The 16,123-nt window shown below is 47.1% G+C and overlaps 1 protein-coding gene across 4 annotated transcripts in view; it reads left to right on the top strand.

Annotated features, from left to right (window-relative positions):
- The window catches only part of SIK3 (SIK family kinase 3), a 73,518-nt gene that overhangs the window by 35,501 nt on the left and 21,894 nt on the right, over window positions 1-16,123 (top strand). For all 4 annotated transcript variants that reach the window (XM_021376021.1, XM_021376019.1, XM_021376020.1 and 1 more), the window contains exons 2-5: window positions 2,494-2,610; window positions 4,409-4,472; window positions 10,185-10,346; window positions 15,920-16,044. In XM_021376021.1, the coding sequence (XP_021231696.1) occupies window positions 2,569-2,610; window positions 4,409-4,472; window positions 10,185-10,346; window positions 15,920-16,044 (393 nt within the window). In that variant the 5' untranslated portion in view covers window positions 2,494-2,568. The remainder of the gene's footprint in view (window positions 1-2,493; window positions 2,611-4,408; window positions 4,473-10,184; window positions 10,347-15,919; window positions 16,045-16,123) is intronic.

Below are 16,123 nucleotides of genomic sequence, written 5' to 3'. Positions count from 1 at the left end.
CTGTGAAATAAGTAAGGAGCTTAGGAGTGCTCCAGACCTGTGGATTCTCATTTAAATATTTGTGCCTGAAAATGACTCACGTCTCTGGGTAGACATCTTGGCTTTGCTCTTGGAGGAAGCTTCTCGCTGTTTTTTTTAAGCATCATTGGTTTAAGCTTTACAAAAGCTTGTTCATGTGAGGCAAGTCCTTGGTGAGAGGCATGCGGTGAGTGCTCCCAAGCCTCCTCTGACTCTCCAAAATTTTCCAGTCGACTCCTGAGCATTGTCCTCGAAACCTGGCGGCGTGGAGCCCAGCAGCACAGCTCACAGCCGCGCAGTGCTGCGTGTCTGCAGGGCCACGGAGGACACGGCCAGCCCCGGACACGGCAGCAACTTGTCACCCTGTTAATCACCGCCCGTTAGTGCCTGGCAGCGGCGTGCAGGGGCTGCTTGTGCTGCTTCACCTTGTGCCTTGGCTCCAGCCCTGCTGCTGCCAGCTACTCCTAACGATGAGTGCCAGCCCTGGCTGCTTTACAGCTTCTGTTCTTGCTGTAGTAAGCACGCTCGGTGACTTGCACGTCTGGAATGATTCCTCTGCTCCGAGTTAAGTGTTTCAAGTGAAAAAAACAGCTTGTTGTACATAGTGCCTCTTCAGAGTTCTGCTCGCATGCAGGGCAGCTATTCTTCTGGCAAGGATTTTCTCATAAAATACATAGCTTAATTTTCATTTGCTTCAGATCATTCCTTAAAAGATCCTCAAGATAATACTGTTCCCCCCCTTCCGCCACCAAATAGTGCCATGGCTCTTAGAGCATCATTTGGCATCACACTTCGGGTTTGGCACCAGAGGAGGAATACCACCAGAACCCAGACCAGCTTGCTGCTGGCCGTGTCTGCTTTCCTCACTGGGGCTGGCATAGTGCTCTGCACAGTGCTCCTGGGCCACCCCAGGCAGGCAGCAGCAGTCCTGCAGTGCTCCCATGCCCAGTCTGCGACTGTAGGGCCCCGTGCTTGGGCTTCCCCTGCTGCCAACACCTGTGCTGGGTGTGAAGGTCAGGGCTGTTAGTTTGGAGTGCGTTCCAGTTTCATGTGGTGCAGTTTCTGCAGGCTGACCCAGTGTCAAGTCCTACCTTCCACCAGGAATATCTTGAGGGAGAAAATGGGACTTCTGTATGCTTTTAATCCTGACAGCCTTCAAGGGTAATTGATTTTTCAGTATAATCATAGAATGGTTTGAGTTGGAAGGGACCTATAAGGGCTACCTGGTCCACCTCCTCTGCAACGGATGGAGACATCTACAGCTAGATCAGGTTGCTATATGTATTGCAAACGACTGGACTGCAGAAGAAGTGGTGATTTCAGGAGTAGTGCTTGAATTTACTGAGCTGAGAAGTGCCAAACCCCAGTGCTGCTGAGGCGGTGATGGCACAGTTCCTGCAGCAGACAGCATGCAGGTGGTGGTCCTGCCAAGGAGAGCCAATAGCCCAAACCATTCTCTTTTCAAATTGTCATCCTTTATGTAGTGCCTTTGAAAAAACGCTCCTATCCCTGGGGCAAGTGTCTGATTCCAAGGCAAATAATGCTTTCCTTGTACCTCAGAGCCTCTCGTTTCTATAGGTGTTGTGTCTGCTGTGTCACACCTGTGAGTTGGTTGGACACCGTCGCTCCCTGCAGCACGACTGTTGTGCTGTGTGCGTGTGCCTGCAGGACCAGGACATTCCTGCTGGTGGTATAAAGGCAGAAAGAACCTACAGCTGGCCTCTGTGCAATGCACTTGTCCCCACCCCTAGTGAATGCTGGAGCCGGCTGCAAGCTCATGTTTACGTAACTGGGCTTCAAGCTCCTGTGTCACATCTTTGCAATTGTGCATCATCAGCACTTGTGCCCGCAGTGCTGCTTTGCATGCCCTTCCCCTGATCTCTACGTGATTCTGCAGTCTTGTCAGAAGTCCTACAAATCACACGTCAGGAAAGCAACCAGGAGAACTTGTGTAAAAGTGGCTCTTTTCTCAGGGAAGGTGCAGTCTCTAAGCAGAACAACTCGGTGGTGGATGTTAATGCAGCCCACAAATCTTGAGCTGAACTAACATACTGTAGCTGCTGTCTTGCACTGAGGTTTGTTGGTGGCTGAAGTTTGGTTTGCAAGCAGCAGCGCAGATGTCGCGTTTGCTGCTCACAGTGGTGCAAGACTTGTCAGCTGCCTGGCACCCCCTCACTGCTGGTACGTGTCAGCCCCACTACGGTAAGCAAGCCACGGTGTGGGTAACGCCAGAGCCCACTGTTCTGGTGCCTTTCCCTTTCCTTCATTGCCCCCTGCCCCCATCTCTGTGTTCAGAGCTCCTGGAGCTTACTGCAGAGCTCCCAGAATCTCCGAGGCATGGACTATGAGATGCTGTTTTCATCCGACGTTTAGCACGGCATAGTCTTATGTGCGGTGTTTGTTTTTTTTAAAAATGGTCTTCCACGTATGTGATTGGATAAATAACCTCTTTTTTAACTTTTCCCCTTCTCCTAGGTTGCTATAAAGATAATTGATAAGACACAGCTGGATGAAGAGAATCTGAAGAAGATATTTAGAGAAGTTCAGATTATGAAGATGCTCTGCCATCCACATATCATCAGGTTATATCAGGTAGGAGCACTCTGCAGCAAGTTTTCCCTCCCTCTACACTGCAGCTTCACATTATATAGTAGTGCATTCTATAGGATTGTTCCTCTATTTCTCCGAGGTGAAATACTGGGGAAGTCCTTTACGTTTTCAAGGTCTCAAAAGTACTTCAGTGAGAAGGGGACAAGCAAAAAGTGTGGCTAATCCTACTCTTTTCTGGGAGATCACACTTCCGCTGGGGGCTGGCCCCTTGCCATTTCTTTATGGCTATTGTGTGCTTTTCAGCTTCCCACTTGAAGCCGGATGTGGGCTACCCTTCTCAGTTGAAGGGAGAGAGTAATTCTTGTCCTCTAGCAGGACTGAGAGCATGCTGCTCTCCTCTCCCTGCACAGTTCCCCGGTGGTTTGTGGACTTGCTGATTTGTTCTGTGCTTTCTTGGAAGATGATCGATAGCAGTGGCACACCTGCTTTTGTCCGATGTTTGCAGACTTTTTTGCTTCTTTGGCATTTTTACTCTGCAAACAAAATCACCAGAGACAGAATCCACGTGTGCTGCTTTTTACACACGTATTCAGCGTGGTCAAACAGAACAGCGGGGAGGTTGCAACAGGCCAGAAGTGAGCAGAGTGATGGGAGCAAAGAAGTAAGGGAGACCAACACCTTGATGAAATGCTCAGTGCTATTCTGAAAACTGATGGATTGCTGAGATACTCCTTCTCTGAATCTTTTTGATTCAAGGCCTCACACAATTACTTACAACCAAAGAGTGTTTGAGAGCTGTGTACAAATTCTCTTCTGTTGTGTGCAATCTGATTTCTGGGAAGCTGTAGGAAAGTGTCTCCTTATCAGTCCCCCTCCAGAGCTGACCGCTGACTGCCAGGCTCCTGCAGGACCACCTGCCATCTGCTGCAGCAGTACAGCTGCCCGAGGGCTCACAGCCACAGCCTGAATTGGGAAGGGAAGGAGCTTCCATCCCAGCTGTGGTTGGGAAATCAGCTCCTCTTTGGGCAGGCCCACACATTGTCCGGGGCCCTTTATCTTGGGAAGGTATTTCAGTGCAAGAGACTAGTTAAGATGAGTAACCTGCTGTTTGTGGCTTCCCTTCTCTGATGGCAGGCAGTGGAATGTGGAAACTTGAAATTCTGGGGAAATAGTCGGGGGTTATTTCCTTCTGTAATGGGATGTTCATGCATGCATTTTAAGGGAGAAGTTAAACCCTCAAGAATGGTTGTGCCATTCCTTAGAATCAAACTCTTGTCCATTCAAGACCAGTCTGCTTCTGATCTGTGCCTGGTGGATGTAAGCAATTACTTGGACTCCAAAGAGTTAAAACTGAGTAGAAGTGAGAGAGGTTAATGTTTAGCTATTTTTGCCAAACGGCCAAAATTGAGATGCCTACAGCAAACACTGCAGAATTGTGACACGTTAAGATACTTGGGAAATGCTTCTTTGAGGATTGATTCCTTCATGCTTTTTTTCTTGCCCAAAAATCCTAAATAAAAGTCACTAAAACCTGGGTTTGGGAATTCAGAGCCTTTCTTTGTTTTTCCTCAGGAATCTGATTTTAAAACTGTGTTTTGTTGAAAGTGTAATACTTAAAAGGTAAAAAAAAAAAAAAAAGGACAAAGGCTCTATAATAATAATAGTCATAAAAGATTTTGTTCCTCTGGAAAAAGAAATATGCAATATTAAAAAACAGACAAGCCAAAAAGACCCACTCTGTTTTCTGGACGTGTTGCAGAAGGAATACAAATTTTCTATCGTGTTTCTTTTTGCATGAAGCAGTCTCCTTTACCCATCCCTTTTTTGTCCTTACGTCCAGGTTATGGAGACAGAGAGGATGATTTATCTAGTGACAGAGTATGCTAGCGGAGGGGAAATATTTGGTAAGTACATTTATTGCATTCTTTAATCAGATAATGCACTCAGTTAACTACAGTAAACTGAAAATAGCTGCCGTGCTCTCTTGTTTCAGTTGAGAGATGCCCTTCAGCCTGAGAACTTTCCATTGACAAAGGGGGTAAAAAAAAATGATGCCAACTTAATGGAAAAATAACTTCCATAACTTCTGCTTCTTCTTTGGGTGTCACTGGCAGGTGGTGCTGCTCCTCTTTTATGCAGTCTTTAGGTTAAATAAGTTGCAGCAGTAACCAGTTGCATATGATGCTGAGGGCTTCGCTTCCCAGCGAGTCATCTGAAACTTGTTGACTGCAGATCAAACGCTGGCACGTGTTAGCAGCGTTCAAAATCAAATAGGCTCCTGCAATTCTGTAGCATTTCGTTCTTAAAAGCGTGTATTTTTTAATTTTTTTTTTTGAATATCAAATGTTATCTTAGCATATATTAGCTGCATTCATTTTAAACTCCATTGTCTGCTAGCAGGGTTTTGGCTGAGCTTTCTTTACCACAGATGCTATTCTTCAGTGCATGCACACACACAGAAGTATCTATGCAGCACAATTGCAAGAACTGTTGTCTGATTTATTGGTTTGTTTGCTCTCCATTTTGTCCTGTTCAGTCAGTGCAGGCATCTCACTTTTGTTCAGTGCCTCTTACCCTGCTGGAAGTGAAGCTGAATGCAATAAAAGATAAAGCTCTTGGTGAGACAAGAGAATTAATTAAAATTATTAAAAATAGGGCAACTTTAGCTGGGAAGTGCTGATTCCTAGTGAATATAGTCTCCTAACTGTTCTTCAGGACCCTTGTAGATGGTTGTCATACTTTCTTCTCAACATGGTCCACGTCCTTCACCTTCCTTCTCCTTTGGGAAGCTGACAGCAGAGGGACGATGCGAGTCGTGGCTGGTGCTTGCAGAGCATGGCTGGCCTGGTGAAACCCTGCCTTTGCCCAGCTGAGTCTCCCCGTTGTTTACTCAAACATTAATCATGGTGCTGGACGCTCAGCAGTTCTGAGGGCTTGTGAAACTCATCTGACGTTGTGCAGCAAGCCATAATTGCAGCACAATCATCTGAATGTGTATCCGACGCTGCCAGTGGTTATGAGACTTAACTTGTATGTGGATCACTGCAGGAAAGTATGAATTCCTTTTGACTTTTTCTCCCTCTTCTGTTGAATTTGGCAGAGACAATTCATCCTTTTTTAAAATCCAGAACTATGTGCAAGCTCATATGCAAACTTGGAATGAATTCTCTTGGTTACAGAAATAGCCTTCTACATGAGTTGAAGTGAAAAATCTAATTGCTTTCTGAAACATTTTATGCTGTAGTAAATTCAGCTCATTAGAATGGCTAATTCCCATTTTAGTGCCATGCATTTTATCCTCATTCAGAGCTGGGAGCAGACAGCCCAAGCGCTGCCAGTGACGCAGTAGCTGTGATGTTTTTCCAACCCCTGGCTGCGAGGCTGTGCCAGGCTTTTTTGCATTTCCAGGTCCTGCACGAGGCCCAGCAAGCCTGCAGCATTAGAGCAGAGAGAGGAAAACCAAAGTCTCAGGTTTCTGTAATCAGAGTTTCCTGAGTAGCCATTAAGATTTTGCTCTAAGAGAGGAAGCAATTTACTGGGAGGAAACAGCAGCCCATTTTGGATATGTTGCCTTGCAGTTGTTAGCATCTCTAGCACTGAAGAATCACGTCCTCGCATTGCCCAGGGAACATCTCCCTGCAGTGTGGGCTGCCAAGCTCGGTGGGTAGGTGGGCCTGGAGAGGCACTGTGCAGCCTGAAGAGCCCTCGAGCTCAGCTCTCACAGCGTGGCCAGCAAACCAGAACAGCGTCAGCTTGCACCCTCGCAGTGCGGCAGCGTGTGCTCCAGTGTCAAGGGTACGTGGGAGAAAAATGCCCATTTTCATTGGATTATCTGCCACCTCCTGGGCATGGGATACATCCCCTGTATTGAACACGTGTGTGCTTTGTCCTTCATCTCTTTCTTCTCTCTTAATATCTGTGTGATGGCCTTGATTTTCTGTGCGCTGAACGCCCGATGTAAAGCTGAGTGCCTCATGTAATCTGAGTTACATCATTACAGCGCCGTGAGCTTCAGGTTCATTTGAAGCAAATCTAAGTTGTTTCTCTCTGATGCTTTAAAAGACCACTGAAGGCTTAAAGTGGACCTTGCAGCTGCAGATATCCCACAGGCAGTAACACGGGATGGAACTTTCAGCGGAACAAGTGGCAGTTTTATCCCAGTGGCTGCTGTGTGAGCACGCCAGTCAGTGCTGGATGCTTGCCTCTCTTGTCCCTTGTCATGCTGAGCTCTGCAGGCTCTCCTCAGCTAGCACCTGAGAGCTTTACAGCTCCTTTATCTGAATTTCCAGTAAAAGGGCTGTGGTGGGGCTGATAACTCCTCCAGCAGCCACACTGTGTCCTTGATTCATCCGTCACTGGAAGCGTTCTGATGATTCACTTGGTTTGCACTGCACTGTGTGGGGACCAGGGGGAAGACTTGCTCCTGCTTTTGCTGTGGACTTAAGCAGCAACATCCAAACTGTCATTCCTGTCACCAAGCATGTTTTGTGTGTGGTTGGCTTGATGGTTTGACATTATGAACAAATGAACGTCACCTGCTAAACATAGGATGCTTTCTGCTCTTTGTCCCAGGTCTCTCAAGTGTCTTTTTTTTTTTTTTTCGGGGTCAAATAGAACAGTCTGTCTGATTTTTGCTGCTTAGCATGAATGCTGAAAATCATCCCCAGTCCTCACTGCCCATCCCACAGCTGGTGGATGTGCTGCAGCAAGTGGGCACTGCCCTGCCCTGGTGAGCAAGGGATGCGCTGCCTGCAGGTGGGCACCGGCCTTGCTTCCCAGCCAGGCTGCTGCTAAGACCACAGGGCCACCAAGTGGGTTCTCACAAACTTTGTTTTCTTCACCATAGGCTTACACTGTGTTTTTTGTAATGCAGAGACTAGCATCAGGTATTTCAAGGAAGTCTGGAGAAAAACTGCTTTGTTTTTTTTTGTTTTTTTTTTTAAAGCTGTGAGATGAAATCACGTGTTGCTTCCTCTATGGAAAACACCCAGAGATCAACTCCGTGCACCTTTTCAGCTCGTGGAGGACACGGTGACAGAAGCATTTGGTGCATAGCAGCCGGTGGCTCCTGGTTGCAGTGTGCCTGAGGTCAGCGCTCTGGCTGAGCCTGTGGCTGCTGCTGTGCCCTCTTTGCAGGAGGGGTTTGTGCAAACTAAGCTTGCAATAGTTAATTTTGGCCTACAGTTGCCCTTGGTGGTATGCAGAGTATTCTGTAGCTTCATTGTTCCTCTCCTTCCTCTGGAGCTTGTGCAGAAATGTCAGCGTGCTTCGAATGCTGCGCCTACATGCGGAGTTCAGGGACAGGCCCCTGCTCCAGATTTCTTCGTTAAATGTGAAATTTCATGTCTAACCTATAGGGACTTTTTTTGCAGCCTAAGCAGCACTGATAACGGGGAAGCAGCATTTTTGGACCGAGTGGGCAGAGCAGCTGGCAGGGAGCGTGTAGCACCTGATGGCAGCAGGGCTGAGCCCAGGGCAGCACCCAGAACCAGGATCTCCCTGGACCCTCCGAGCAGCTGCTCGCTGTGCAAGAACCCCTTGTCTCCACTGGTTCTGTGCTGAAATAGGAAAGATTTTCCTCTCCTGGGTGCGAAGTGTAACTCCAGCTGTGTACTTCTGTACTTTGTGAATGTTTTCAGTTTGTATCTGAGCCTGCACTGGGCAAACATACGCATCGGAGAGCCTCGTAGAAGCACGTGTGCTGCAGTAGCTGGGTTTGATTTCTTGCCTGTAGGAGAATCTCTTTGAATGCTTTCAAAAATGTCGAGAGATTGGAACTTTGCACTTGGTTTTAAGAGCGCTTACTGCATCAGCAGGCTGTGTTCCCAGACTCGAGAGGATTACAAATGTGAATGACCTTGACTTGTTTAGAGCTGAGCTATCTATTAATCAGCAGTAATGCCTGAGTTGGTGCAGTCCCTTTCTTAACTGTGCTCGTCACCATCACGGCTCTTCTGGGCGCACAGTGTGCGACCATGGGAAGGGCTTGGTGAAATACGATGGGACTGCATGAGAGTAAAAGATGCTATCAATAGCAGGGGAGATAAGGGCCACACTGGCATTGGTGGTGGACTCCTTTCCTCAACCCTGGTTCAGATTTGCTCGTGGAATATGTTTATCCAGTGAATAAAATGCAACTGACAAGTTTTTGAAACCAGCCTCACTCTGTTGCACAACAGCAGTACGAGCGCAGAGAAGAGGGCTGCTCTTCAGTCAGAAGCAGGCAGAACTGCTTTCATGTGTCTCAGTAATTAGTATTTACTGCAAGTCAATTATGTCACAGGTATTTTTAATTAATGGGTGGCTGGCAGGAATGCAACCACCTGATGAGAAGCCTTCAGAAGCGATTTATTTGCATGAGCTTCAAGAACAAATATCCCTATCGAGCCCCCCAGATTGAGCAGAGTTTATGGGGTGGAATGAATCTCTTCAGCCTGGTTTTGTCTGAGAGGTGTTGGGGTCAGCTCAGCCTGAGCAGCATGGCCTCTTGAAGTGGGTGGGGGGATAGCACTGGGCGTTCATTCCTCATGTTCTGCCCTCACTTGGTTCTTGGAGCATCATCACAGCAGGTTGCTGGCTGTGGCCTGGTTTGGGGACATCGTGGGAACCTTCCTGCATCTGGCTTGCCTTTTTTTTGCTTCTTTTGAGAGAGAAAAAGAGCACAAGTGGTGCAAGAAGTATCCATGTCCCCCAGTGATTCCTTTCTGAGCCGCCTGCCCATCCAGGTTACCCTCCTGCATGCCATGTGGTGTGTGGGCACAGGCAGAATGAAGGGCAGGCCCCTTGTGGAGCTGTCTTCAACTCTGTAATTGCCAGTTCTTTTTGCTGGCAGAGCTGTGTTCCTGTTCTGCGATGCTCAGGAGCATGCTTTTGTCCCTCCTTTCTCTGCCATGTTTTACTGCCCGGCTCTGCCCCGTTTGCCCTGACTTACAGGGCAGGATGATTAGTGGCTTCTGTAAGCCTGGTGCTTTGCAGCTGTAAGCGGATTGATTCCAGGCTTGTTGCTGTTGGATACCTGCCTTTGTGATCTCTTGGGTCAGCTGGAGACTTCTTCTGTCCATGTTTGCAGTGGTAGCTTCTGTCTGGCCACAGACGCTGCCTTTGGGTGATAGATTTTTCAGTGAAATTCTTGAGAGTATTCCAATTTTCTTAGTAGAGGTACCTTCCATTTTCACAGTAAAGTGTGTTGAATATTACAAATATATTTTTGCACCAAATATCGAGAGATTGGGAATTTCTGTGCATATTGTGAAGCATGAGGGGCACTTCTCTTCGTTGCATCACAGAAGTAAAGATACTCCTGAAACTGCTTTGGTACTGAACTGCAGCACTTGCAGTGGGTGCTTGTGTGCATCAGCATTGAGGCAGGACTCGGGCAGGGCTGCCTTGCAGGGTGCTCTGTGTCTCCCAGCACCAGGACCCTGGGCAGACGTGCAAACTGCTCGAGCAGGGCCAGCCTGAGCTGCGGAGAAAGCAAAGGAAAAGGTTGAGAAAGTTGTATTTTTATTCTGATGTAGCAGCAGATTTTAAGACCTTAGGCTTCCCACAAAGCAAACTTCTGGTTGCCCAGCTCCCTGTGTCGATAAGCGCTCTGTTCTCTGCTTTGTCCCTCACAGATCACTTGGTGGCCCACGGGCGCATGGCGGAGAAGGAAGCTCGGAGAAAGTTCAAGCAAATTGTGGCTGCTGTCAACTTCTGTCACTGCCGAAATATAGTTCACAGAGATCTCAAAGCAGAAAATCTTCTTCTGGATGCTAACCTTAACATCAAAATAGCAGGTGAGCTAAGACTAGCGGTGTGGGAGGAAAGCAGCTGCTTTCAGAAGTTAATAAATGTAGGCATTGGCTGCTTCCAGGTATTCAGAAAGAAGGAAACACAGTGCAGCTAAAGGAAGCGTTGGATTTCTCTGTGGCCTGCTGCCCAGAGCTGGAACTGGCAGGTTATAGCCAGCAGATTTATATCTCCCTTCAAGAACTGCAAAATAATTTTTTTTTTTTTTTAAAAAAAAAGCAAGTTTGGCTTCGTAGGCGAATATGCACCTGTAGACATTGCAGTGTTTCAGTACACGGGGTAATGGCCAAGACAAATAAGAAACTGACCTTATTTTGAGAGCTGTTGCCAGGTTAGGATTTCTTCAAAGCAGGTCAGACCAGGTGAGAGAGAAAGAATGGAAAAGTAAGTATAACAAAATTTGTGGCACAGAAGCAAAGGGGAAGAAGTAGTCTTGGAATAATTTCACTGTCTTCCTCTGCCAGACTAAGAAAATAGCCCTAGTGACTCGGGCATTTTGTTCATTGCAGGAGGAGAAGCTGAAGCTACTAAAAAGCAGGCCCTTTCAGTCTGTCCCCAGTGTTCTGCTGGTGTTTTGCAGGCTTCTTTTTAAGATTGTTTTAGATTTAGGCTGGATATTAGGAAGAAATTCTTTACTGTGAGGGTGGTGAGACACTGGAACAGGTTGCCCAGTGAGGTTGTGGATGCCTCCTCCCTGGAAGCAGTCAAGGCCAGGCTGGATGGGGCTGTGAGCAACCTGGTCTGGAGGGAGGAGTCCCTGCCTGGAGCAGGGGGGTTGAAACTGGATGATCTTAAAGGTCCCTTCCAATCCAACCCATTCTGTGATGCTTTTGCTAACAGCTGTCCTTTCAGAGAGCTACATCCTGGGCAGTTTGTGGGCTGACCTAGCACATCTGCTGTCTGTTCCTCTTGTATGTGAGAATGAGCCCTGGCTGTTGAGCTCTGTGATGTACTAACTAGACCTGACTTCATTTAGATTTGTGGGATTATGTAGTAACTGTATGAAACAAGAGGATTTAGTGCTGCCCTGGTCATCTCATTTCATGGGCTTTTGCTCTGGAACAGCCAATACTTACATTTAATTCTACTAGAGACTAACGCATACCAGAGTGTTTTTGGAAAGCACTTTGTTACCCCCACCCTGTCTTAACAGGCTTCCTCTGAGGGCTTGTCAGCTTTCACAAGGGTTTGTAACATGAATTAAAAAAACAATAGTGCCTAAGACTGCAACTTACTACAAAGCTTTTCAGTCTGGCAGAAAGGCTGCTCGGGAGGTGTGTGTAAGCAGCACGGTATCTGCTTTATGCAAACAGATGCACTCATGATTTGAGGCCATCATGTGTCCGAGGGGTAAAATGTCATCTGTGTGAGGGAGGAAGGGTTCCCTGCGAACTGGAGAGATAAAAAACAACTTGAAAACTAACCCTGGAAGAAACTGGAATGCAGCTGGATCTCCTAAAGAAATGGCCACGTGAGCACGCTGACAAGTTCAGTGAGTGCCTGAAAATCGTGGAGGCTTTTTATCTGGGGAAGCTGGAAACTGTTTTCTTTCCAAATCTCTCCTCCCAGAATGGTCTCCAGAAGGTATTTCCCACCCTGGTAGTGGCAGTGTTTTACTTGGCAGGAAGATGGAGCAGATTTGAATAGTAGCCTGGAAAAGCTGATTTATGGTATAGGATTTTCCGAGTATTAAGTTTTGTCCCTATAACTCATCAATTGCAGCTTGACACCAGAGCTTCTATTGTTTCAAGAGCAGAAAAAAAATAAAAGAAACGATAGCAACTGGTCGCTTTCACTGTCGACCTTCCAGAATAAATACTGCAGACATGTACAGAACCTTGTTTTGCAGGGTGGAGGATCAGCAAAGCCTTTGCTGCCCAGCCTGTTAACACTGTCAAACTCTGGTCTCTTCAGTAACACGCTGAATATATCTGTGGCTTCAACCAGCTGAAGCAGTGTGCCTTCTGAGTGCTCTGTTTGGCAAACTCTGCTTGCTTTTTTCAGACCCTTCTGGTTGCCATGCAGATTGCCTAGCACAATGCTGTTGGTCTTTCTGCCCTGCATTTGCAGCTTTGTATTGCTTTTACTCAGCGTTAGTTAAGCAGCTGACGCTTGCAATAAGGAAGCAGGCTGATGCCGCTGCTTCCACTTGGTGGTAACTAGAAGCATGCTTATTTTTTTGATTGATTGTAACTGTACAGCTTTTCCATAAACAGTACAATACGAACGCCATGACCCCAGTTCTCGTTTTCCCATGGATGCCTTTGCTCCCGCGTACCTTCTCAGTCTGAGTCAGTAGCTGCTGGCACTGTGCTCCCTTGTGCTCCCAGTCAGAGAGTTCAGCCAGGAGTTGAGATTATTGCTAAATACCCAGGCCTCCCTAGGATATGATTTCAGACAGGAATCCGATCTATGCATTGCTTTGCATTCATTTGCAAGAGCTTGCTCGCTCCTTTGCCTTCAGAGGATAAAAGTCCCTATGCACAGCTCTCTGGGGCTCTGCTCCAGGGTGACAGGAGGGACCGGACCCTCTGTGTTGTAATGCAGAGATGGCTTTTAGGTATTTTCCCTGTATTGCATCATCAGGAGGTTTTTGGTTTGTTCCCCCAAAACACCCTTTTCCCTTTGCTCTGTTTGTGGAGCGGGACCTGGCTGCTTCCCAGCTCCCCAGTGTTTGGATTTGCTGTGTCTTTAGACTGGGGTGACTTGTCATTGTTTATAGTAACATTTACTTCAATCTTTTTGTTTGTTTGTTTGCTATGGGGTTTGGGAGGTTTTGTTTTTTTGTTCTTTTTGGGTTTGTTTTTTTTTTTTCTTTTTTTTTTTTGCTGTGGCTTTGATGTTCCCAAATGCTCCCTCCTACCTTGGTGGGGTAGGGGAGCTTTAGGTGTGCCATTTCCACCTCGCTTGGCTGCAGTTCATTGAACACTGGTGGCTTCCAGAGGGATGCTTCGAGCCCCAAGCTCCGTGTGGAGCAGACACAACTGCAGCTCCCATAGGGACGAGCTCAGCTCCCTGCAACCGGAACCTTCCCCTTCTGCCATCCCACAGCAGATGCTTCCAGGAGCTGCTGCTTCAGCACCTTTCCTTGCAGCATCCCTGCCTCGGACTGCTTCCCAGAGGAGGCACTTTGCAGAGCTGCTCTTTGACCATCTCCTCCCCACTTTCAGTAGGAAAAAAGTGAACCTGGGGGCTGCGTTCAACCCAGCGCAAAAGAGGAGGAAAGTCCACTCGCTGCATAAAAGGATGAATAAAAGTAAACCAGAACAATTTGTTCGAAATATCACTAAATTGCAAGGTACCAAAACCCCAGTGTGTTCTTGCGTGAGTTTACAGATAAACTTGACTATGAATGCCTTGCCACTAGGAGATGGAAATTAATTTAGTGCTGCTGATTTTATTGCTTGTTCTGGCGGTCGTAGCTCAGACACTTGTTAAAAATCCCACCGTAAATGTGAGGCAGTAAATGAAAAGCTTACCGAGGTGGAAAAGACAATTGTGCAGCTGTCTGCTATGTCCCTCAAATTCATCTGCCTAACATTGTCTTTTCTTGTGTTTTGGAAGTTTGGATTATCCCATTTCCTCCAGTCAAAACCTCCTGGTTTTGATACTGCAATGCCTTTGTAGTCGCTGTGCTCTGTTTGGAGCAGGGGTCTGCACCGTGTTGCCTGTCCTCCACATGGCTCAAGAGGAACACACTGCTCTAGGGGGGTCTCTGGAAGCACAAATAGTCTCCTTGGTGAGGTTTTGCCTCCCGTGAGGATGGGAAGACAAGCTGGCTGTAACCTGATGGCTTAGAGTTGGCAGCTGTGTGAACTGTGCCCTGCTGCAGCCAGCTGCACCCAGCTGTGCCTAGGTGCTGTGCTGGTTTCTGCTGAAGTTCTTTGAAGGAGAGGAAAGTAGTCACCTGGAATTAGGTCATGGAAAATCATGCAAGGAAATGGAGGCTGCAGGCAGCAGCACGAAGCAGCTGCTTATTGCGTGCCAGCTCGGTGTGCTGAGCACCCTGCACGGAGGGTTTGCTGTGCTCTGTGAAGCTCTAGGTGCTGGTGGGAAGGTTTCTTTGTCCTAAAGGTGGTCCCTGATTTCCTTTCAGCAGGGTGGCATCGAATATTGGAGGGCAAACTCGCAGTTCTCTGGTTTAGGAAAGCAAACTTTCATTGATAGCTGAAGAATGCATGCTGAGTTCCTTATCTTCTGAAGCATGGGTAAAAGGTTTTAAGGAGCAATAAGCAGAGTAAATTAAGATGAATGTTCCAGATGAGTGTATATTTATTCCAGGAAATGAGGGGAAAGAGGGATGATGTGTTCTGGTGACAGGTGAGCCATGTCAGCTCCGTGTTATCCCAGCTACGCTGCAGTTAGGAACAGCGATGAAATCAGAAACAACACGAAGCTCTTCATGAAAGTTTTGCTAATTCCTGCACCTGTGCCATCTTTTTTGGCTGCTGGTTTAATTGGTCTGAATTTGCAAACAAAGTGTTTCCAGCTTGCCTTCTTTTTTTTCCAGGATTTCTCCTGCCACGAAGATCTGCTGCTCAGGCAAATGCTATGAAACGTGTCCTTGTTGCTGTGGGTCCCCATCCACATGCATTAGTGTCACTCACCCTCCTGCTGTCATGCTTCTAGCAGAAAAACAGGCAAAGCAGTCTGCAAATAGCTGTGGTACAGCTCCTTCTGATAGAAATCGCCTTAGGGTCACCCTGTCCACGGGACGTGGAAGCCCCTCTCTGACTGTGGATTTGTTTTTATTCATCTGAGACAAAAAAAAGAGGAAGGATTCCTTATTTTATAAGGAAAAAGCTCACCTCTCTTGAGTGCAGACAGTTGTTTCTTTGCTCTTCCAGCACAAGTCTCAGCTGCGTGCCAGGGGTGGCAGGTTAATTAGCGGAGAACGCCCTTAGTGCCCACATAAGCTGATGGCTGACTGCCCATAAGATTAAGACCTTTATTTTAATTTCTCTTTCAGGATTTATTATTTGCTGCGGGTGAATGACTTGACTTGGTTCGCAGAGCTGCCCACCAGCACTGAATTTCCAGTTCCATGTAGTGCTTTGTGGAAAACAATTTGATTTACTGTTCTTTTTCCCTTTGTCTGCACTCTGTCTTTATTGGCAGCTGCCTTGGTCCTAATGCAGTTGTGAAGCTTGTCATCAGACAAGCTGAGGGTTGGAAATTAGTGCCTAGGTGTACGTGTGGTTTCTTGAATATAAGCTGGAGGCCTCCTTCCAAAGCATTCACCTGGCTTGCAGCATCTCTAGGTGATCTGATCACTAGTTTCTCAACTCCAGCGTGGAACTCACGTTTGAAAAGTGAAGAGCAAGTCTTTCAGATCTCTGTGTTCTCATAAGCAAAAGCAGTATAGCTGTACTATGTGAAGCAGGCCCAACTTGGAGTGTTCTGCAGCAGGTTGTGTAAATGGGGTCGATTTTACACTGTATGAAGTGGATATGTGACTTATATGTGACTTCAGTAGACGCAGCAAATAGTCTAAGTACCATTTGTTTCCAACAGTTGTACTGGATCACATTCCGCTAAGCCGTTCTCTTTATTCTTTCAGACTTTGGGTTCAGTAACATCTTCACACCCGGACAACTGCTAAAAACGTGGTGTGGGAGTCCTCCCTATGCTGCCCCGGAGCTCTTTGAGGGGAAGGAATACGATGGGCCCAAGGTGGACATTTGGGTATGCAACGAGCCTCTTCTACTTGGATTTCATTTGTGCTGTTTGTTTGGCTTTGCTTCTTGAGTACTCAGAACGAGAA

The sequence above is a fragment of the Numida meleagris genome, chromosome 23 (assembly GCF_002078875.1).
Source record: "Numida meleagris isolate 19003 breed g44 Domestic line chromosome 23, NumMel1.0, whole genome shotgun sequence".
Classification (NCBI taxonomy): domain Eukaryota; kingdom Metazoa; phylum Chordata; class Aves; order Galliformes; family Numididae; genus Numida; species Numida meleagris.
Note: the sequence above shows the minus strand (reverse complement) of the source record. Positions and strands in the feature narration are given on the sequence as shown.